This window comes from Corvus kubaryi, unplaced genomic scaffold (assembly GCF_017639235.1).
Source record: "Corvus kubaryi isolate FWS band 111438036 unplaced genomic scaffold, C.kubaryi_AGA036_p1.0 37300, whole genome shotgun sequence".
Taxonomy (NCBI): Eukaryota; Metazoa; Chordata; class Aves; order Passeriformes; family Corvidae; genus Corvus; species Corvus kubaryi.
The window spans coordinates 6800209-6824488 of NW_024581093.1; the positions used below are offsets into that span (position 1 = coordinate 6800209).

The 24280-nt window shown below is 46.1% G+C and overlaps 1 protein-coding gene across 8 annotated transcripts in view; it reads right to left on the reverse strand.

Annotated features, from left to right (window-relative positions):
- Nucleotides 1-24280, reverse strand: part of WDR59 (WD repeat domain 59) — a 49248-nt gene that overhangs the window by 4334 nt on the left and 20634 nt on the right. For 5 of the 8 annotated variants that reach the window (XM_042027381.1, XM_042027383.1, XM_042027382.1 and 2 more), the window contains exons 12-24: nt 23714-23846; nt 20514-20638; nt 19472-19636; nt 18801-18896; nt 17231-17387; nt 15884-15953; nt 15458-15611; nt 11825-11881; nt 5761-5894; nt 4271-4352; nt 2328-2440; nt 1160-1307; nt 995-1067 (exon numbers count right to left, since the gene is read on the reverse strand). In XM_042027381.1, coding sequence (XP_041883315.1) covers nt 995-1067; nt 1160-1307; nt 2328-2440; nt 4271-4352; nt 5761-5894; nt 11825-11881; nt 15458-15611; nt 15884-15953; nt 17231-17387; nt 18801-18896; nt 19472-19636; nt 20514-20638; nt 23714-23846 — 1507 coding nt within the window. Of the gene's footprint in view, nt 1-994; nt 1068-1159; nt 1308-2327; nt 2441-4270; nt 4353-5760; nt 5895-11824; nt 11882-15457; nt 15612-15883; nt 15954-17230; nt 17388-18800; nt 18897-19471; nt 19637-20513; nt 20639-23713; nt 23847-24280 lie in introns of those variants that run through there. The other 3 variants (XM_042027384.1, XM_042027386.1, XR_006015899.1) reach the window with 2 other exon arrangements.

Genomic DNA, 24280 nt, shown 5'->3' on the forward strand with positions numbered 1-24280 from the left:
GGGACATGAAAAACCACAGGTTTGGACACCTGCGTTTCTGTCCTGTCTCTGTCCTACCACCCTTGCATTCCAACAAACACTGCCCCGCCTCCAGGAACTAAGTGCCAGTCTCTACTTGCCAAGTGCTTCTACTACACTTCTGGTGACAAGATGGGAACGGGGATCACCAGGCAGAAATCTGATGTGGAGGAATCCCTTTTGCCTGCTGCTTTAGACAAAAAGTAACCAGGCACAATCCCATAGAGCTTGCTTGGGAACATTATTCTGGGCAGACCTGGGTTCCTCTTTCCGAGACAGGGAGGACTCTCATTACCAGGACTGGTGTTACGTAAAGGGGCCTCTGTATGCAAGGTACTGCCCCAGGGGCAGGGAGATAGATGACTGCTAATAACTGCTACAAGAGATTATCCACTCCCCTAACCCCCATCCTCTCCTCTTCCCCATGTCACAGGTACCTGGATATCACACTGAAACTTGGTGCTAATAGGGATGATGCTGCCCCAGGCCGTGTATATCACTAGGAATCAGCCAAAAGCGTCAACTCTGACACCAGAGCCCCTAGGAGTGACTGGTCTTTGTCACCTGTGCAGCTCAGTGAAAAACCTCTGCAGATATTCATGGCACCAAGAACCCAATCTTTCCAATTGCTGCTGTTTTTCCAGTGAGAGGAGAAAGCACAGCACTGCTTTTCCCCCTGAACCCTGTGAAATTAGCTTGCTGATGACATTTTGAGGCCAGTTTCAATACTCGTTGAATGAAGTATCTACTAAAGTCAGAAGGTGCAGGTCTCCAGGAGCCTTGACATGGATACTGCAAGGCCTGCTCACTTCCAGCCATGGAGTCACACCTTGCTGGCCAAACCCCACAGTGCTGCTCTGGCAGAGCACATCTGCAATCACAGCCAGTACTAACTCTCTCCTTTCCCCACCATAGGAGCCATCTAAAACCTTCAGAAGGAAGGGAGATTCCTTTATTTACTAGCCAGGTCTCATACCTATGCTCCAGCCTCCAGTGCCAATTCCAGGATCTGACATGCTGGAACAGGAGCCAGAGGAAGTAAAGCTGGGCTGTTGAGGGGGAAAGGAGAATAAATCATGTCATCTATATGAGAGACGTTCAAAGATATCCAAGACAAATGGGAAAGAAATGGCAATCATACATATCGGCTGTGGGAGGCCAGGTTGGAGGCACGCTGAGGAAAGGGAACACAAGAGCTGGGGCACCCCTGGAGCCTGGATTGGGCTTCAAACACACTGCAGAGCATGGCCAGGGTCTGCACGTCGTGGAGCTGTGAGTAATGAGCCAGCCTGGGAAATGAAAAAGACAGTGTGAAACCAGGCAGAATTCAGTGGCAAAACCATTAAGACTCCAGGGCAGCTAATTTCAAGCCTGTTGCATACATGGGTTTGGGTGTCATGCCTGCCCACAGGACACACGTGCACTGAGGGACTGGGTTGGCTTCTGTGTCACACCTTTGAGGAGCCAAGTTCGCCTTCTGAAAATGCTCATGCCCTAACTGGTGGGAGAAGGATGGGAGCTCTGGGAATCCAGCAGTACTCATGCTCTGATGTAACACCAGAGCCATTAGACTCACTCCCAGCCACAACATCTTTCTGACAAAGCCCTCTGGGTGCAAGCATCCTGCACCTAGATCACAAGGAAAAAGCCCTCTGCAAGTTTTCTGGAAGGCTAGGAAGTTTCCAGTTTGCTCTGAAGGCTAAGAGTGATAAAGAACAACCTGTGCTGTGCTCCCACTGCTGCCATGCAGCAGGAGAGAGCTCAGCCAAGCAACAGTATGGAAAGCACAGCACACAAATCCTGCACTTCCAAATAGCGTGGATGGACAAATAATATCAATTACTAATTATGTGCCCTCCTGAGCAGATTCACCACCTGGAAGACATTTGTAGCTAACACTTGGCTTTGAGGCTGCTGGAATGACTTCCCAGTAAAGCTAGATGAGAACAGGGAACCAGAAAGTGAAAAAAGGTGTTGCACCAACAGGCTCGTTTAGTGGGGAGCAGGAAACCCAAATCTCCAAGTCAGGCATTGTGGGCATAGAAAGCAGAGCTCCGCCCGTGTCTGGCCTATTGCTCAATGCCGACCAAGGAAGACCTGAGTGATAGGTGGAAAGTCAAGGGCTGTTTCCTGAATGCCAGAAACACATTTGGAGCTTCCTTTTGTGATGCACTGCAGGCTTGAGACAGAAAAAAATCCATGCTGTGGCACTGTCCCAAATCTGAAATGACCCCTTACACGTACATAGTTATGGAAGGCTCTGCTTCAGCTACCGTTCCCCAACCCACCCCCAGCATTCAGACACGTACAAGGACTCCAGTAATTGACGTCCAAATGGATGTTGTGCCCAAGGTATCTCTAAATCTGGGTCGGACTTCGGTCCAAGACAGAGATCAGTGGCTACCATGGCCAGTGACCAAACCTGGCAGACAGGAAGGAAAAGCAGCAAAGCTACAATTAGGATTAACCACACTCCCAGGGCATAGGTGTGCACAAATTCACACACAGACAGATAATAATGGAGCTTGTCTGTTTTGCTAGGTTTTTTTCCCCTTGACAGCAGGGAACAGTTTCAGTCTCTGTGTCACAAATAATACAGAGAATAACACAAAACCAAAGCTTTCCCCGTCCCACTCGCCTTGTGTTTGGGTTAAATGCAAAAGTCTATAGTCTATTAGTGCATTTTATATTCAAAAGCCTCAAAAGGGTTTAGATTTGATACAGTTCTTGGGTTCAGAGATGTCTGGTGGCAGAAAGTTTACTGGTAAATCATTATTTGCATGAGAAATATCCTTTTGATTAGTTGTGTCACTGAGCACTATTCTCCTAATGCAGACTGGCACAGACAGGACACAATTTGCCATTTCTGCTTCAAAAGTTTAACCATTTCACACGAAATTTCTCCTTCATTTATCATCCTCTACTCTGGAAACGGTTCCATCTTGTCAGTCTCTATACCACTGATCTAGGACTGTTTTTCTGCTGTGCCTTTAAAAATGGGACAGTTAGAATATTCTAGGGAAAAGGAAAGCTCCTAGTTTAGCATGGAAAAAAAAAAGAGCAGGAAAGGAAAAAGAGCATGGTGCTAAAAAGACAGCAGAAATCAGAGAACTGACAACATGGACAATAAAGAAAAACCACATGCTCCAAGTACAAAGAACAGACAGAAAAAGCAGTCCCAAAGCTGCTCTCTGTGAAACCAGAGAGAGAAACAGGAGAGAAACCAAAACAAGGACTGAGCTGAGTAAGAGAGAGCACAGAAAGGAAACAGGAAAGATGCCACTTCCTACACTGCTACAGAGCACATGAAACTGTAACTTGCAACTCAAGCCTCCATGTCTGCTATGAGCTGCACTACAGGCTGGAGTTACACGAGACAGGGAAAACTAAGCAAGAAACTCAGAGAAATCTTGCTGAAGTTACTCCACCCAAACTCTGGTCCAATGTGGACAAACCAGACTGCAACAGGAAGAACAGACAAAGGGGAACTAGACCTACTTTCTCTCTTCTGGTCTTGCAGAACCCACCAAGAAGCAAGACAACAGCTTGAGTCAGCTTGTGCTTAGGTCAGGTAAGCCTATGCATGTTCCTTGTCCAGCTCTAGGAAGAGCCAAATGCTGAGGAGATGTGCACAGCTCCTGTGGCACTGCCAGTTCCCCCCATCTCTTTCAGGTGCTCCCATGTCCTGTCAAATGTCCTCCCTGTTGCAATGGACTAATCACAGGGGAAAGCATAGGCCACAATAGCCATTTTTCTCCTATTTTTAGCTAAAGGCAAATAGCCAGCCCCATTTTGGGGCCCCTGGGCCCAGGCTCTCTTGGGAGAAAATAGCTGCAGTTAGCACCCAGTGCCAGCACAGTTGAATGCCAAACAATGGGAACAATTACATAAGTACAAAAAAAATTACGGATCAAAATGCTGACAGCAGCTAGGCAACTCCGTGCACAGTTACCCCATTTGATGACTCAAAAGCAGGCTGCATTCCTCACTTTGCCTACAGGAATTCCCTGAAAAATGTGTTTCACTCAGTTTGGCAAACAGCATAAAAGAATCTGTGTGTAGCCCTGGGAAGGAATCTCTTGATGCCCAGAGTCAGGGAGGTGAACACCACCTTGGTGGCTGTTCCACAGGCCTGGTTCACCAAGCAGAGACTCCTGGTACAGCTGCTGAACCCTGGTGGCCATTTGGGTGTCAGTGAGCCATTGGAGGGTAGCACAGCATGCTGAGGAAGAGGTCTGATTCCATGGCATACCTGTACGAGATCCCTCCGCCCCACAGTCAAGGCTGAGGCAGCATTCTTCTGGCAAGTCTCCTGGATGTTATTCACGTTCAGTCTGAAAAGACAGGACATAACTCAGCTCACATTACCTACGAAGGTGGGGAGGAATGGGGGGAACGTGGTTCTGGCAGCAGTGAGCAGCCCAGAACCTCCAGATCAATGTGAGCCTCTTTGCATGGCCAGGATTCCATCCCATCCTTCTCTGTTATTCAGGGATCACTGCCATCCACCTCCCACTATTCATTTTTGCTAATACACCACACATCGAGTCCAGCTCCACACTAGCTGGGATTGATTCTAAGCAGCACCATTTCCAAGAGGGTATCAGACCAAACTTCTGCCAGGATATCACGAAGTCCAGAATCATTCTTGTCCCTAAAAGCTGGTGCCATCGGTTACATGGTCCTGCTCCCATTCAGCCCATCAATCTGCTCTGGCTGACTCAGAGGGAGATGGGGGCACACTGGAGAGAACCAAGCCTTCAGCCTGTTCCCCAGGGGGTAACACACCCACTGGGAAGCCTTGACAGGCTGGCAAGGTGAACTGAAGAAACCCACATGGACTTTTCTGCCTCTCATCAGAAATCTTCCCAACACTTCAACTGCTTGAGATTTTACAGTACACGGAAAAGGGTGAGGCTGTTTATACAAGATGTCCCAAGAAGAAAGGTCCAACAGGTTTTTTTAAAGAATATTCTTTTTAATAACATAGAAAAGGAAAGAAGGAAGGGGTTTTTTCCTCTCTTTCTTTCCTCAGAAAGGAAACCTGCTTCTTCCCTGGATGTCCATAGACTGGAAATTCTGTTAAGGACCAGACAAGTATTACCAAAGCTAAGAAAGAAAAAATTCAGGAACAGAGGTTTTGTAACTATGTGATTTAGAAAGTCTGGAAAAAGGAAGCCCTTTGTTGAAAAAAAATGCAAAACCAACAAAATCACAAAAATGCCCACAGAACTCCATCCTTTCCATTAAAGTGGAACAATTTGCAGTACAAATCTGACATGTACAACCGGGACTCCAAGTGGGAACATATCAGATACTTCTGAAAATAAAAAACTTTATGAGCTATTAATAGTTTTACAGAATGAAAATGTGCCTTTACTGAGATTTTTAAGCCTATGCATTTAACATGAGATTTGAAAAAGAATTTCTACTGATAATTTCTCTCTTTAGCAGGTGAAAACCTCAGCCTGTGACATTTGCAGTGACAATGCTGAAGCACCACTTCAAACTCTGTTTACCACACCCCATGACAAATTTCTTCCCTCACACTTTTCAGATTTACAGGAGACAGGTCCCCTCTCACAGGTAGTGGGATACCAAAAAAAGCAGTGAGGCAAGAACAGAGGAAGAAGGTAGAGAAACGTTCAAGAATCCATGCTGACTGATGTCAGGATTAAAGCTCAGCAATGCCAAAGACAGCTGGTTTCATTTGGGAAAGGATGAAAGCCTGTGTGTACTCACATGTAGAGCTCTCCCAGCAGCTTGTGGACAGGCAGCAAGCAGGAAATATCTTGGATAATAACTTTCCCAGCAGCTTTGATGGGTCGGTTGTTGGCATCTGCCCCCTCTCGTTTGCCTTTCCACCTCCTTGATTTCTGCAGAACAAATGGCAACGTGTTACTGGGGAAGAGGACTGCTTGGGTGGGCTGCTTGGGACAGGGAACAAAGCACTAGGGTCAGGAATAATGCAAGCAGCACCCAAACCTGCCTTTCAGAAGGCTCTGTGTTACCCTGGAAAACATCCATGACATGCCCAGGAGAACAAGCATCTCCATCTGTAGGAAGTGAAAAGCAGGTCAAGGCAGCGAGCTCAAGGTCAAACTCACTCAAAAAATATTTTGTGAGTTTTCCTATGAAAGCCAATAATAGAATAAATCAGCATCGGGATGCCAATCAAACCTGGGCAAATTTGGCAGGAGGACCATTCAATTCTCATTCTCTGGGAACCCTTTGCAGATAGACCACTGCTGACTTCAGCCAGCGTCAGCACGGAGACATGCGGGAGGCAGCTGCTGCTTGCCCTTCACCTCAGGGCAAGCCCACAGCTCCAGTCTGTCTCTAGGTCTGCCCTCTCACGGTGAGAACAGCCCTGTTCAGCGCCAGCACAGGGCTCCCACATCCTGCTTTATCAACAGCTTCAAACAAACAACTGGCAGATGATAAAGCAGGGCCCAAGTTTTCCTAGCAAGGATCCCTAGCTACTATGCTCACAGCTACTTACAGCTGGCTCAGGACATAAAAGGTGGGAGAAGAAAGGAGAGGAAACAACAGAAGGCAACAGAAACAAGAAGCCAAGATTCCCAAATACTCCCTGTAACAGATACAGAGGCCAACTTAAAGCCAAGCTGCATAAAGCTACCTTGACTATGTGAAACACCATAGAGTATTTGTCTGGTATCCTGACCTCTTCCAGCTCCTTGCTCTAGGCGAGTGAGGAGGAGGGACGAGAGGATGTGTGGCAGCACGACAGGCAGAAGGCACTGGCACTCTACTGAAGGAAGCACTGGCTGCTAGGCAGGGTTCCAATGCTTTGCAATGCTGCTCTCCTATGGCGTGTTCCCTCACTGCCACACAGAGCAGTGTTGGACCAGCACGGAAGCGCCTGCTCATGCTGAGTTAGGGAGGCTCTCCCGGGGCGCTCATGCTGGGCTTCCCACACCTCATCGAAGCAGAACAGCCCCTCTCTCAAGGGGCCAGCAAGGCAGCCCTGTGCTGATGGCTCTGCGAGGCAGACATGGCTCACACAAGCTCACACTGGTGCTCCTAAAGAGTAGACTGGGATACAGAAAGAGCAGGACTTGGATCTGCAAGCAGGGTCACCTTTACTGTGGGTGTAAGGCCAGCTCTGGGATGGCTGAGTGCCAAATGGCTTTTGACCATGACCATGCAGTCCTGTGAGAACCTGGGCAGCCTTATCAGACACAAAATGTCCTTAAAAAACTCCTCATGACCTTAAGAAATGCCACTGCCTGCCTGGCCCAAACTTAGGCCAGTGTGCTGAGGAGGTCTTGCCATGCTGAGCATACTACTAACACATGCCACAAAAAGCAAAAAGGATGAGCTCCTAAAACTTCTCTGAACGCTGCACAGCTGAGGATCAGAGGCTCCAGCTTGACAGTAAATGAAGAAGGCATTTCAGCCTCAAAGGAGGTGAAGGTGGGTTTTTCTAGGGATGCCCATGTTACACAGCATCACCATTCCCCTGATCTTCCACCACTCCCCAGAGTAAAGAGGAGCAGAGATTGCATGGTGCCCAACATTCAGAGGTGTGAAACACTGGTAGGAACAGGGCTGTCAGCATCCAGTGCTCTGGAAAAGCTGACTGACTAGTTCTCTGACACATCCCACAAACCCTAATTCATCCAAGAGGAATCCGCCTGCAATACTCATCTGTCCCCTGAAGCTGAAAAGCACTATGCAGTGGAAAGTGGCTAGAATGGGGTCAGGTGGGAGACCCACCTCTCTTCAGTCCATCCGTTCCTAATCAAGACACAGTCTGGATCAGCTCTGCCTCTCTTGATGTTGGGCAGGCTAATCCTGTTTTGATAACACCTTAAAGTTTAGCTGCCCTTCCCATGCTGCAGGATGTGGGCTGTATTACAGCAAAGTTCCCAAGTAACAGTGGCACCTGTACCTCATTCCTTTGCAGGGCAGCAAATGCTGTCTCCTAGGTGAGGCAAGGAGCTGCTGATGCTACTAAAACCAGGATATGAGCGAAGCTTGGGAGCCCCAGCACAACGACATGCCAGGAGGAGAGAGCTCAGGCACTGTCCTGGAAGGGCTACCAGGCTTTTCGCAGCAAGAACTTATTTGTGCTGTGTCTGAACAGATATTTGAGCTCAGGCTTGCAGACACAGAACCACATTCTGCAGGGCTATCGACAGTTTCTAGAGCCTGGCAGGTAATTTGGAGAGCAACTTGCCACCTCCTGACCATCTGTAAGCCAGCTGCCCCCAGGACTCAGAGTCGATGGAGAGCTCCCTCTGCCCAGTCTTTGGGAACAGATTCAACCTGCTCCTGTCCCCTGCAAGAGCGGACTGAAGAAGCCTCCCAACAGGCATTTCAAGACTAGAAACATGGACAACACATATCACTTTCCACAGGCAATTGAGTTTGGTTTTTTTTTTTTTTTTTTTGGAGGAGAATGACAACAAATGAAGATGAGAATGAAAAAGAGCTCTCATGAATGGTTTCCACTGCTTGCTTTTAGCATATCACCAGACAAATGGAAACACTAAATGTATCAGAACACCCTGAAAACTTGGACTCAAAACAAAATTGTCCTGTTTTCTTCCTTTTAACACTGCTTATTTACTGGCAAAAAGGGAAATCCTAATTCTTTAGTGGTGCAGCTCCAGGAGTGGAGTTAGTTGGTAGCCACAGGCCCTGCTTGTACTACACTTCCATGCCCACCACTCCAAGCCCCTAAAGCTGTGACAGAAAAAAATCATAAAGCTACAGGTAGAGTCACCATTAAAAACGTCTGGGTTTTTTGCAATTCAGGTTTACCTCAGCTACAGCAAGTAAGAGTTAGAAAAAAACCCCCACAATCAGAAGTACGGGAACCATCATGGATTGGGTAAAGTTCATCACCATTGACAGCAGAAGTTCTACTTTGAATCCAGTCATTGCTGGTGTTAATTACAGGAGTAGCTCTCCACCAGGTGGTATCTGAGTAGTTTTAATAGGGATTACTAGAGACAAAGAAAGCTCTAGGTTGGGTTTGTCTGGCCAAGGTCCACCTCCCTCCCATTCTGCCTCTTCTCCCAGGAGGAGCTCCCACTATGGTGTAATCAAAAGGTGCCACCTAGGCTCAGGGGCATTAGGGTAGAACAGGAAACACATCTCTTCCTAGGGGCTTGAGCACAGGTCAGGATGGAGAGCAGGGAACATAACAGTTGGAGCTGAAGCAGAAATCAACATGCACCAAGCTAGCTACTGGCAGCTGAAGGACAAAGGCACAGGTCTTCTGTACTGCCCACGACATTTCTAGCTCTTTCTGAAGCCTAGAATCCATGCCAAGGAGAACTGCATCTACCCAGCTGCTCTTCAGTTTAACAAGAAGAAGATACGAAAGAAAATAGCTACAGTGATAAGTAAATTAAGACTCATCAGTTCCTCAGAGCATGAGAAAGAAAGAAACCAGAGCATTTATGGCAATCATGGGGTTGGAGGTGACAGCAGGGAACAGCACTGAATAATGACTAAAAAAGCCAGCCTGCACCTGCACTACTATACCCAAGGCTGTAATTTGCTGCAATCTGAGGTGATAACGATGGCAGTAAATGGGTTACATGTAGAAACAGATAGCCCAAGAATAAGCCACCAACTGCTTTGTAGCAACCACCATCATCGCTGCATACTGAGCAGCAGGAGTTGCGAAATGCTTCGTGCCTGCTCGGAAAGGATGCTGAACATTTGGGTGTGTGTGCCTTTGGATCCTGCTGAGGCAGGCAGTGCTCTAAGTAGGATCCTGAAATGTAAAGTGCCTGTTTCACATCAGCATATGCAAAATTTCAGGGTTTGTGGTATAAACTGGCGTTAGTAGGGCAAAGGTAAAGGTTGTGAACAGAAGAGAACAGACTCGATGACAAGAAATTAAGCTGCAATAAGTGATGTACAAAATAGTTAAACCTGCTCAAGTCAGGTTCAAGCTGCTTCTCATTTTAATTTTTAAGTAAAATGCAAAAATTGCTTCCTCCCCATAGAAAGCTGTGCTCCTTTATTCTGAACAACTGCCTACAGATTAACTCCCCCGTGTGGCTCATGCAGCACTGCCTGAATTTTCTCTTCAAAATAATCAACATTTACTATTTGCAGCATCTTCCACAGTATCAGGCACCTGCCACAAAGGTACTAAAAATATCCAAGGCCCTTTTGAATCAAGTGCCCCACAGCAGGAATATTTCTTTATAGCTTCCATCAATCAATATCTGGCACCTGCCCTGAAGCATGGGCACTTCAGAAGAGGAGGCTAGAAAGAAAGAGGAATTACTGCTTCTTGTAAACTTGCCAAGTTCTTGCTTCCCCAAACACCTTGAGCAATGCTCAGCTCTTCTTCCAGAAGGAAGGCACGTGATTTGCACTAATAACCTATACCTCACGTATGCCTGTGTCTTCACCCTAGGCACTGCTGCCTGCTTTAGAGAGTCAGCTTAGCCTCTTCCAAAGGTTATCCACAAATACAATCAATCCTTCAAGGCTTGGACTAACCCCTGCATCCCTTTTAATTATACATTACAGAAAATAATAACTTTATCACATCACTACTTGCTCTTCCTTCCAGGCCAGTGGTAAGGGAATTAAACTGTGGCTTTTGTGCTCTACAATTTACCACACAAGCTGGAAAGTTCCTTGCTTGATTTTCTTTCTTTCAGTCTGCTCCTGATTCAAGAGAGAACTTCATTTCTTGCCTCTGCGGCTCACATCTCTTTACTGGCTCTTTGCAAAAAGCCTTGATGGAGTCAAGTAAATTACTTCTGGTTTCTTTCACCTATTACTTGCTAGTACAGTCTTAGAACTGTTGTAATTAGGAAAATTTGATCCTATTATACCAAGTTAAATTAGGTGTTACAGGATTCTATTTTATTCCCTGCTGTCTTATGAAGAGAGCATGAAGGACAGCAGCTGTGAAAAAACAGTTGTTCATGCAGACATTAAGACAAACAGACTTAAAGAAATCATCTTTAAATTGAAATGGAGTTTTCTGAGCTTTGTCTATGCTTGGAAGATGAGTGATGAAATAGTAATTGCCCAAAGGTACAGCACAGCTTGAGCAATCCTGGTATCATCAAGATGTTCATGAATGATGTTGGAGCTTGAGGGACATGTGGACCTGGCTAACAGAAAACAACTGTCAAAGCAGACTTGGAAGGGCAGGTGCCAGGAAGAAGGAGTACCTGCCAGGGTGGCTGAAGTGCAACCACCCTAAATGAATGCAGGGTGGTGCAATTCCAAGGGTTGGGAGAAGATCACAAGTTAAGAAGAAATTCTATTTATTGATCCAGGAAATAAGACTGTGTGGTGGATTGCACTGGGAAGTGGCAGCTCATTTTAATGAGATGACAGATTGTTGTCAGAAACTCAACCAGTTTGTTTCTTCCACAGCTCTGATCTTCCCTCCCTCTCCAGCAAGGCTTTCTCTTTTCAGAAATTAGGTGCTCTAATGTCAACCTCACCGGTTGGTTGATGATGTATAATAATCACTTAGCTCCTCTACAGTGAGCTCTGTTTCTTAGAGGTTGATCTTTTCTTACACTTCAAATTACCCGTTGGCATCCTTTCCTGACCACAAGGCCAGGTGAAACAGGCATCTTGTAGGTCAGTAATTGCACCCTGCAAACTACTGTCTGCCCTGCCCACTTACACGTGCATCTGCTCTTGTGAAGCCCTAGGCCCTGCGTGGAATGCGAGTCCCCCAGCTCTGTGCAGGTTACTCAAAGGCAGGCAGGTGGCATTTTATTCTTGGGCCCTTGGGCAGAAGACAGGGTCATATCAAGGACAGTATTAGCACAGCACACAGTACCGGGAAGTCGTTAATTGCTTGTATGGACCAACGCCGCCGGGCAGAGCGAGGAGACATCTGTACGCGAAAACATTATACCCAGGAAAAGGGAAGAAAGACACCAAGAAAATTAAAGACAAAGGTAAATAAACTGAAATGAAAAGTGCCCTGAACCAGCAGAGTAAAAGATACTGTTCCCAACGGTTCTGGTACACAATGAACAGTTGCAAAGCACGATCCCCACTTTCATCCTCATACAATTGTACTACACAGCATTACCTATGCCTCTGGCAGAGCAAGGGCTGCTATGTCTGTGCCCCACAGCAGCCTCTACGAAGACAAATCTGAATAAAGTCTTCCACACAGAGTTGTATTACTGCAAGAAGCACTGAACTGTTTCGTGTGACCTTGTTCATACCATGAACTGAGGAGAGGACATCACCTAAGTGCCCCACATGCCTAAACTCCAAACAGTTATAGTCCTCTTGCCTGAAGAGGAAGGCAGCTAAGTGTAAACTGCATCATTTTCATTTTTAACACAGCTGCCCAGTGCCATGGCACAGATACCTGCAGGAAGCTAAATAAACACTCCTGCTTACTCAGATTCCTAACATCCAGCATCCTCCAGAACTTCATTCACTGGAACTTGCTGTAACTGTTCACTTTCATTGTAAACAATATGTCAGAATATTAGAAGGGATGTAGAGGCCTTGGCAGGGCCATGTGGAAATTGTCATAATGGGTTGAGAAACTCATTCAGATTGCTCACTCAATCAAATTCACTGACTGACTATGCTGAATAGCTCCAAAGTAGGCTTTCATTAGTAACTTGAAGATATTTCAGTAGGTACTCAACACAGTATTATAGCAACAACAAACGGAATCTTTCGAAGCACATTACTGTACACTCACTTGAAAAAAAGTTCTGTGTACAGATCTAAGAGTCAACACAATAAAAAGGGCTATTTGGGTCAGGTACAATGTATTTTGCACTTGTTTTCAGCTGATGATAGACAGTCAGGACCATCAACCATGCCTTCAGCCTCTATATCCCCTTGCATCTCACTGCTGGGAGAGCTCTACAGCCAGAAAGTCAAGGCTGGCTGCAGGGCCCCATGGAAAAAGAGAGTAGAAGGCTGCAGCCATGTGCTACAGGTTCCTCCAGCAGGCCTCACAGAGAAGGAGAAAAGGGTTAGTTAAAGGAAATTCAGTATAGTGGAAAAGCAGCAAAACCAAGCTCAGTCCCACCACCAATGCCCTGATGGGAAGCATAAGGACATCACTGTCACCATCCCCATGTACAGCAAGGCTGAGCTGTCCCCAGGTCCCCACTGGCATGACCCTCTAACTGCAGGGGGAACAAACAACTCCATGGCACCTTCTTTAAGAGTTCAAAACACTGATGGCACTGCCATGGTATAGATAAAGCTCCTCCTTTCTGCTGACTACTGCTCCTCAGCAGGGTTCTTTTGAGGAATGAAAAGGAGGGAGGAAGAAAGGAGGAGTGTGCGTGTGTGAATAAAAAGTGAGAAAGAGATATATATATATGTGAGTGTATGTGTGTATATATATACACATATTTAAATGAGCACAGAAAGGCTCAGAGCCAGATTTAGTTTCATTTTGGCTTACTAAGGAGCTCTCTGCTGGAATCAGCAGCTCCCCTGCCTTTATGGGAACATGACATCTTTCCTGTCTAGCAATGGGCAAATTTCATTTGTTTGCTAATGGTAGTGATGCCTGTGGTTACTACATGGGATTTAAATACTTGGTTATGGCTGAAAAATTCAGTTTTGGGGCTGAAGTTGTCTGACATCAGAGTTTGATGCACAAAATTTCAACTTTTATTTAATGCAAACATAAAATCCTTCAGCTTCAGAGCAAGGAGTTAACTAAACTCAGGGTCTGGGCTTTTTAAAACTGTCACAGTGAAATAACAAAAATATGTAGCATTGATCTAACAGAGGCCCTGACATCAACTCCTGAAGAATCAGAAAACATCTGCTGAAGGGAGATACAGGCTTTTTGGGGTTTTTTAAAGACTATTTCATCTGCAAGAACATTTGAACTAGCTCCCTGCTATGGCTCTTACATTTATTCCAGCATGCAAGGAGATAGCTCGGCAGGGGAAGGGGAACACATGACTTTCCCCTGGCTTTCAGCAGACATGGCTGCACACATGCTTTTGTTCTCTTGAATTCTTTTACACTGTGACAAAAATCTTGTTGCCATCAATACAAGGGCTGGGGAGACAGGTCACATGAAATTGCACCAAGCTGGTTCCACATGTTATTTTTAGCCTTGTCTGTCATCTTAGAGAGGCTGTGTGTCGGAGACAAGCCTGCTGCAGAGGACAGAGGTAGGTCTTTAAATAAACGCTCCTACAAAGACTAGGACAGGCTGTAATTCTTGTACCAGGCAGCACCATTTTCTCTTTTCATCAAAAAAAAGTTTGTGTGGGGAAAAAAATTCAGAATGGGGACTCAGTCTTCTGGGGTCTGTATGGAAGCAGAACTTGCACTGGGGACAGGGGCTCTCCCTGCAGCTGGGAGGTGTAATGACATCATGTAAGCAGGACACAGTCCCACAGACAGGGCTGGCTGTCACATCCAGCACCACCAGAAAAACAAGACTTCTTTCAGTGCCCAGGAAGGATAAAGGTTCAAGGCTTTGACTTCCTCTGCTCCTGGGACACAAGTTCTGAAACTCTTCTGCCAGCAGAGTGCAGACAGCTTTTGGCTTTCCCTAGGGTACCTGGAAGCTCTTCACTGCTGCAGGAGGTTCATGTCCTCTGCACGGGCAGTGAACAAACTACTCAAATGCCCCAAATTCTGAAGCTCTCAGAGGAAGGTTACTGCATTTTTGCAAGCCACTTCACCCCCTGCTGAAGCACAGTTTGTTTCTAACAACCTGCTCAGCCTACTGCTCCCACAGCATCTGCTCCAGGCATATCAGGCCCTCACAGCTGCTTCACAACTACCCTGCCGCCATCCTACAATTACAACAGGTCTTCCTCAACCACTATGTCCCAGAAGGAAACAATCCCACTCTTTTCCAAAGCCTTGTAAACAGGAACAACAGCAAAACCTGCACCTAAACCAGAAGTATGTGGATCAGAAGATCTTCAGAGAATCATGCAGTAATTATTTTTGTTTAAAAAAATGAAAGGTTCAAAGTGGCACATATCCCTGAAAGAGACACCTGAAACAGAAATAACCAACCACATCCCACAGTCCAGGAGAGGTTGACTGTGAGCTGCAGAGAGCCACAACCCTTTGCAGTTATATTGTCAGGGAATACCCACCAGAAGAGCAAGAGCTGCCTACATGTACTTATCTGAAGACTACAACTTCCTAGAGGGTGAGATTTTAACCCTACATAATGCAAAGGGAGACAGTATACAAACACTGTACAATGCTCTGAAGGGAACTGTGAAGGGTCAGCATAGAGAAATATCAAAATAAGTAGGTCAGATGCTAGAGAGGATCGGTAAATAAGTTACTAATAGAAGATAAATCCATTTGACAGAGCTGCCTGTAAAAAGATGTCTTTTTGAGAGCAATATAAAGCTTTTGTTACTAGCAATGCTAAAAGAAAGGAAAACAGATCATGAAAGCTGAAGTGTTGGGAGCAGTGCTTTGGTCTGGTACGTACCCTCTCTTTGTAGTAGAAGGAACTAATGGAGACCTGCTCCTTCTCGCTGCGTGTTGGGCTCCCACTGTACAAACGCAGGTTGCCCGGAGTCTCAGTGCGGATCTTCATCGGAGTAATGAGGCCACTGTGGTATGCTGATAAAGCTGACAGAGACCTGGAAAAAAGGGAAATACACTTTCAGGGGCTTTTCCCACCAAAACATCCCGCAGACTCACACTGACATCTCCACTAACCCAAGCTGCCAGCAGTGGTGCCACTGTCTCAACAGAAGTCTCTGCTGAGGCCCAGTGGTGTAATGGCCCAGGCTCTCTGCACTGAGGGCACAGCTAACACTAGAGGGGAGTAGCTCCAGTGTAGGACCTGGTATTTTCCTGCTTTCCTGCCCATGACAGCAGCATATCTCAAAAAGCCACACAGGGCACTCACCTGGGTGTGGGCTCCATCGGGGACACGGCGCGGTGCATGGTCATGGGCCTTGTGAAATACACCAGGTACCCTGAAGAGACAGGACACGGCATAAAGATCATGCAACAAGGAGTAGATTACTCAGGGGTGGTTCAACTTAAATGACCAGATTTCCCCATGTATCAGAGGCAATGGGCCTCTGATACCCTTAGTGATTTTAAACTGAAAGCAGACAACCACATTCTCTCAACCCAAATCCACTCCCTGCAAACCCACTACAAAGCCCAGGGTTTTTGAGGTGTTTCTCTCAAAACCACAGTTTCAAGTGGCTTACAGCTGTTAGAGAAAACATGGGAAAAGAAAATGAGCAAATACATGCTGCTGTTTTAACTCTCCACCAGAACATGCCAAGCACTGTTACTCCAGAGGTAAGTGAGGTGATGTTTGGCAATGCAGAGAAACCACTGCAGCTTGTACAACTCTCTTCTCCAACAGGAGAGCCCCAGCCATCTGAGGCCAACTCCAAAGCACTCTCTCACAAGCCTTACCCTGTTTCTTAGCACCTCAAGTGTCTTCAGCCACCTACTCTTGCAAGAATTTCAGGACTTAGCAGGTTTCACTGAGCCTATTCAATACAGTATTATCCTGTTTTACTTTTGCTTGAGAATTCGGTGAGGAAAGCAGCTTTCAAAATGTTCTCAAACTGGGATGCAGTCAGATCCAGAGAAGGCATGTGTGCATCTGAAACAGCTCAGTGAAACTTAATAGCTCTTACTCAGATCTTAACCTGGTTTTTAATGATCTTTACCCCATATATGCTCTCCTGGAAACCTCGGTGTGATTGTACCCCATCTCCCATTTAGGAGAAGTTTCTTAGTGAGCTTGGGAAAGCTATTTTGGACAACAGAAAAAGTGTACAATGAGAAAAGAGTGGTTAGTAACGTGAATATGGTTTCAGCAAGGGGTAAATTCAACCCCAAATCACAGGAATTTTGTGAAGACTGACTGCCAGAATACACCCAGTAATGTGATGATGGTAGGAGAGAACTAGGCAAGGAAAACAGCTATTCCCAGTGTTCTATAAAAAGAGATCTGTCAATACCTCTGGCATGCCACAAGCCAAAGGTTATCTCTTCAGCTAGCCCTGCATTTCCAAATCTTAAAGCCCCACATGCAACGCCAACTGCATACAGTTGCTAACTAGTCTCATCTATAAATTTACCACAGTATCACTACTTTTACACCATTCCTTACTCCTTGCATGGCAGTGACCAAAGCCTCATCTTGTTCAGAGGCAAGTGTTCCCCAGAACATTTAAAAGGACCATTCCCCAGGTAGCTGTCTTAATGTATCAGTGACAGGGCTGACCTGCACCACAGAACCTGGCTCCAGAGGTCCGTGGAAATGGGATGTTAGAGTCCTGGTAGGAGCCATAGGCATTGGAGACCCGGGCGAACGTGGGCAAGGGGGGTGTTACGGAGTTGGACAAAGCGTAGGGATTGCTGGACGTGCTGTCCTCTTGGTTCTGAAACAGAAGTTACCCAAGGTCACACTCCTGCTGCCACAGGAGAGAAATCCAGCCGGAGCACCAGACATGGCAGTGCCAAGCAGCCTCACAGGAGGTGCTCATCCTTTGAGCCACAGCAGACCAAGCTCAGAGCAGTTACTACCTTAACTGCAAAGGCACTTGCAGGCACATTTGCCTTTGAAGAAAAAGCTTCTCTGGCTGCTTGTCCAGAGATTTCTCTCCCACCATAACCATGTAGAAATGCAGAGCTTAACTTGGGGAGAAACAAGAGGAAACTCTGCAGAAAAATCTGACCTTCAACTCTGGATATGACTCTCAAGACAGCAAGCTGAGCTGAACATGATACCTCAGTGGTGCGCAAAATCTCCTTGAGTGGGAACACCACACAACTGTGGGGTGTCACATGCAGGTTGGGAGTCTTCAAGTGAGGAAGGCAGGTGGTGTAAATTACCGGGGGGACCTCAGGCCTATCTATAGGAATTTTGACAGAAATCTATTCGGATAAAGAATACTACAACTTTGGTCTAAAGGAATTCCTTGAAAGCAGTGGTGCATTGAATCATCAGATTTCCATACAGAGCAGAGAAAGTTCCCACTCTTACAATATTACTGCTGAAACCAAGCAGAATTAAGCCCTTACATGTAAAAAAAAAAAAAAAAAATTCCCAGCCCTTTATTTGTGATTAATAAACAAAACCTCTCAGAAAAGAAACTTGAGGAGACTCTCCAGTCTTTTCCTGAATGCTAAAAAACACCCACTCCAGTACACTTCACCCACACAAAGACCTAATACCTGACACTGGGATGCTGAGTAGGTATCACAGATCTCTCAGTTAAGAGCAGAGTGTGGCTTGGATTTTTCTGCAGTATCATCCCTACAAAACCTCAGCACAAGGCTGCAGAAAAAACCCAGATTTTCACAGTTTGGGGGTTTTATTCAGGGAAGAAAAGAAAAACCCTAGAATAGGACTAGGAGGCTCTTTGACTAAAACTGAGGAGGTAAAGACATCTGCCACTACCTTTCAGAATGAATCCATCAACGACCTGATGCATCTTATCTTCTCTCACAGATGACAGCCATGCCCTGGCAGTCAGTGAAATATATTCTGAGATGGGAAGCTACCATGCACCACTAAGATGCTCCAATCTCCAGTCACTCCTGGTAACCTGGATATCAGAGTTCCCCAAAGCAGCAAAACTTCAGGGCCTCATTTGTGGAAAACAAAACACATCTAATCATCCACCCAGCTCTCTTCAACATTAACCAGAAGTGCTCACACAAACATAATGGCCAGTCACAGGGGTCTATTTACACATCTAATGAGGCCAGACTCTCACTGCAGAGTCAGAAGTGTGGGGCATGGGAAAAGACAACAAACTAGGGCAGAAAGCCCACGGAGTTCTCCATACCACGACAGACTCCAGCCAGGACACCAGCTGACGCAGGCAAGGCTCCAGGCAGCTCTGGTTCCGCTTCACTTTCTGCAGGGAGGTGTCTTTCAGTATCTGGAATACAAGATGCAACTTGAATTACGGCTGCCTCCACACTTTGCCCACATCGTTTTTGTCTGCAGAACAGCTTAGATGCCAGGACCTGAACAGGCCACAGACATCCTCTAACATTCACTGGAGCCACTGGTGTGCTGGCTGCTCTGAGGAGTGGCTGGTCTGAATTAGCAGGGCCTGTGTAAAAAAAAAATCCCCTCATTTTTAAATAAGCTTGTGTAGTAGAGCAGGAAGCAACATCCGAGCTCAAAAACAGTATCATTCTGCAGCTGGATGCTTAGCTGGTCATTTTGTCTATTATTGGGTTGATGGCAACTACATGAGGAGCAGGATGTTAGGGATCCTCAGGCAATACACATCACACTGGAACACAGCAGCAATGAAGAAGCAGTGGAAAAAGGCAAACACTGGGCTGCAACATCAACAAAAACCTCATCCTATAGGTTTCACAATTTATCTGTTCAGCATGACCTGTGGTATGTCTTCAGCAAAGTCTGATGTTCGGTTATGTGTCAGTAAAATCCAGACACCAAGTAGCCATCATTTGTACATTTATAAAGACACTCTATACACACCTTCAGCAGCTTTGCCTTCATGGAAGCTGTGATGGAGGTTGGGTTGATGAACTGGAAGGACGGTGCAGCATTATTGGGATACTGGACAGGGAACATCACCAGCATCCTGACTCTGTGGTTGCCGCAGTGCACCGACACCGTACAGCTGCGACTCACTGCATCCATCTGTGAGGAAAAGCAATTGCTCTCTAGTTAGATCTCCCAGGACTTCCCAACTTACAGCGGCTTAAATTTATGCTGAGGGACTGATTCCTCTGCACATAAGACAAAATCATGCTGTTCTCAAGGGCAGGGAACACCGTGACAGCAAAAAGCCCCAGGCAGATGGGGACAGACTCACGCCCACCAGCAGACCAATATTCCAGAATCCCAGCATCTGGAGATCATGGCCAGCCCAGGTAGCACCAAGAAAGGGGCTCTGCTCCCAACAGCCACTGCACCCCAGCCCACTTCACTTGATCATGGAAAGCTCCAGGCCCAGTGCAGCAATAACAGGCACCTTCTATGATCCTGCTCCAAGGTCTCAGAAAACTACATCTGCATCGTGCCATGAGCTGTGAAACCACCAGGGTGGGGAAAGGAGACAGGCAGCTGCCTCGAATCTCCCAGCCCAGTTCAGTGCTGTGCCTCCAGTCAGCTTCCACGCAGAGAGGAGAGTTTGGAGTGCAAGGGAGAGGCCAAAACTGAGGGACAGAGTTCAGGATAGGGAGTGCTCAGCAGACTGGATTCAGAAACAGTTGAAATGAGATCAACTGCATGGAACAAGTCACCTTCCACTCTCCAGTCTAGGCAGAAAGGAAAACACCATCCAGCCTTCTCAAGATCAGCCAGTATACTTACTCTGCTGAAACATTTCTCTCACACCAGTGTCTGGGATTATCCTCTTTCTTACTACCCCTGGCCAAGAGGATCTCTACAGCTCAAAATAAAACTTATTTACAGACAGCAGTCACTGCAGCAAAGAAGGTTCCTCTCTAAAGGCTCCAATAAGCCAGCCTGCCCACATCCCCTCCTAACAAGCCAGCAAAAGCAAACTCTGTACCTCCACATTGACATTTCGGATCTGCACATTGATCAGTGAAAACTCCTGCTGCAGTGTTTGAGGCAGCCCCACTTGGTCCGTTTTCTTTCCCACCAGGGGGTCATTCAGGAAATCTTCTTTTAAGGCTGACAGGAAAGATGGAAAACAGGTTGAGACAAGCCATAACAGGCAGAGTTTTTCACATGATGTCAGGAGGCAGCCAAGGCAGCAGGTTTTCCTCTGCTCTTCTGACACATGGAGGTATGAGTTTTACCTGGCAAAGACCTGTGAGCTGGAGGGTCTCAGCTGTTGTTTAGATGCAAGTTTCTGACCCTTCTCTTCAAAAAACCAAACCTGTCTGCACACAGCGTTCCCAGGAAGGTTACAGAACCTGCCTGTACCCTGTACAGTCCTAAATGGTCCTTCTCTTCTCATGTGAGACCCTTTTTCCTCCCTACACAGTGCTGCCAGAGTCACGACCGGCTGAAGTGGAGCGTCTCAGCTCAGCAGGAAAGAACTGCAGCCAAAGCAGTCTCCAGGAGGAGCTCTGGTCTTTGGGACTAACACTCCACCACTCCTGACTTTCAGGGAAAGCTTCCAAAGCATAACAATGCTTTGGGAGAGAGCAGGGAGTATTTCTGGTCCTAATAGAAGCCTAATTCATTTGTAACAGCCATTTTCATTTAATGTTGCAAAGCACTCTAGTGCTTTAACAGCCTTTAAAGACTCATCAAAATACTGGGTCTAACTCTCCAGTTCCAACAGTTTTCAGGAGGACAACAACCCCTGAAGGCCAGAACACATTTAAACAGCCAGACAAGCGCTGCAGGACACAAAGAATTACAGTTAAGATAACAAACTTCACTGAGTTTTGGAAGAATTGGTCTCTGCCTGTGGTTGTGCCTGGCTTTTGCCTCATTTCTTGCTATTTCTTTACCTCTACTGGGGCATTTTGCTGTGGCACCACTTCTTAAGAAGGCTAAATCTTTTCTTTTTATGATGGTTCCAAGGACAGAAGGGAAGTCCTGATTTTTCAGCTGTCATTTTCACACTTGCAATATCAAATTGCACAGACTATTCCTAGCAAAAAAACACCCAAAAAACCAAATGAAAAGAAATGCAAAAAGTTGACCTTTTACAGGCATTCACCGAGAAGTTACTGACTTTGCTGTTGGGACAAATATCTGGTATTACCACTGCCCAGTGGGTTGCTGGATTTGGTTAAGTAGGATGCTTAGCCAATCATTCTTGTTTGCAATTTTATTACAGTGCTTAGATACATTCCAGAAAAGGGAGCTGAAAAGGAGATTAAAGGAAGATCAGTGGCTCTCAGGAAAGATAATTATTTCTAGCTCAAGACAGCATGTAGCTTACTGAAAAGCCATCTCTGAGGTTCCCAGTATGGGCAGTACCCTCCCTTTGTCTTCTCCTCCCATTCCCTTCCAATTAGTTTTTAATCCTCCAAAGCTACACATTTGTACAGATTCCTAAAGCTCCTCTATAAGCAGCAGGGAGAGCTTGCACAGCGAAGGCACAGCTGGGGCTCTCTCATTCGCCTGCAGAGTGCTGTTCTCTTCAAAGATCCCCCAAAGTGCTTTACTAATATAACATGAAGGCTTTGTCTGCAGCTTAAATGCAGCCACCCCCAGGGTGAAACATCAAGAGTCCACAATACCTTTTGGCTAGAAAGAACTGAAATTCCTACCTAGGGATTTGCTTGTACATTAATCCTGCAGTTGTGTTATTTGCAGCAAAATCTACCCTGCTACAGAAAAGCCATATCATTCCCTTTGGCCACAAGGAAAACCATACCAGTCTGAACCAAAGAAGAAACCACAGAGAAACCAGACCCACACAGAAACCACATGGGATGTATGGATGTGCCTCATCAGGGACAGTGAAAGAGTTCACTCTCTCCTGTGGAAAAAAGAGAGATCAGGCAGCCAGAATGCTCCCAGCTGGAGCAAGAGAGGTTGTGCTGCCCCAGAAGTACTGCTCATAGTGAGCACAGGTAGCTGGGGCTTTTTCTATCATCTTCTAAAACCCTGACATAGACAGAAGTTCTGATGTCTTTCAGAAACTTCTTCTGTTACCACACAGGACAGGAGGCAGAGAGGGACTTCACTGGCGATTGCTGAGCAGGAAACTTCCAGTAAGGAAGAGATGCTTTCACTAAGGGACCTCACAACTGCTCCTTTATTCAAAGGACAGACATTAAACCACTTCTCCCCTTCTCTGCAGTTTATTAGCAAGCAAAGGGAGAATCAAATTGCTTCCCCATAAACCCATCACGTGGGGATCCATTTGTGGCATGGCTACAGCACAGAAAGGAGCTGTGAATTTAAACCCAAACTGGCATAAAGGCATTGGTGCATCCAATTCTTCTTCCTCAGGGTAGCTGTAGAAATCTCTTTAGATACCTTTTTTCCATGCACATCACCACCATGTGATGCTATAACCTCTTCTATTCGTGTACTTACACTGTTCAAACACTAACTCTGAATGTTTAACCTGGCCAGAGCCTTAACCACACAAACCCTCCTTCATGTTCCTTCCTTGCATGCCTTCTTTTCTGTAGGGACAAACAAACACTTTCTGTCAGAGTCTCTCCCATCCACCCCTCAGTATCTCAGAAGCCAGAGATACTATCCCTCCCGCTCTGCTCTGCCAGCCTTCAGCCACCTCTCATCAATACATGACCAAAAATGCATGACCTGTCTCTGTATCTACTTCTGGTGAAGACACCAGCAAACACCTCCTGGTTAGATCAGTTCACACAGGGACCCCAGCAGAAGTGTTTAGGTACCAGGTGTGATGTAAGCAGCTTGTGTCAGAGTGCCTTACTCACACACTCCCTCTTCTGTGGGCTCATCTCTCGGCTTAAACTAATCTATCTTCTTAAAAGGCAGAACTTACTTCTGATTGCCTTACTTTTGGCAACAAGTCACAACTACAACCTAAAGAGAATGCAGTTAAATTAAAATCATGACAAGGAAGAGCTTCATTTTACAGCTAGAATCATTGTGTTAAAAGAGAAAATACTTGGGAGGACCATCCTGAGGAACCCCTAGTGCTTTTCCTCTGCCCTGATGAGGAATCCATTAACCTTTGAAACAACAGCAGGTTGCGCTTTGCCTGTGATGTTTTCTTATGCCAAAATGTATCTTCTTCCCAACACAAAGATGCTGGCATTTGAGGTTCCACAAGCCATCACTTCTCACCTTCCTCATCCCCATGTCCAGAGTTATGCTGGGGCTCTGCATCCTGAGGGTGAAGGGTCTTGTCTGGCTCTGGCAGATGAGAAATGCCATCGATGAGGTCCTCGACTCCATCCAGGATATCATTAGCACAGAGCTGAAAAGAACAAACACACCCACATGCTGCACAACAGAATCCAAGCTGTGGGAAGAGCCACCACTAAACAACTCACTTCTCCAGACAGATGGATTTGCAAGGTAGGTCTGTCCACGCAACAGTCATGACTAAGACTGCATTGTTCCTGTGACAAAGACAGGTGATCGTCCACTTTCCAGCACCTTCAACTATGTCACCTCAGACAGCCTGGCCAATCTCCTGCTCACTTAAAAAGCCACTTAATTGACAGGGCCAGTCTAAGTAATAGAGGTTTACCTTTAGTCAAAATTAAAACTGATATGACTTTAATTCCTTGAATTAATTTGTTAAAACTAGTTTAGTTTTTTAGATCAAATTTAATAGTAGCACAGTTTCTGCATTTGATATTTACACTCCAGTAGGATCTAGAGACCCAGGTGCATACGTGGGGCCCT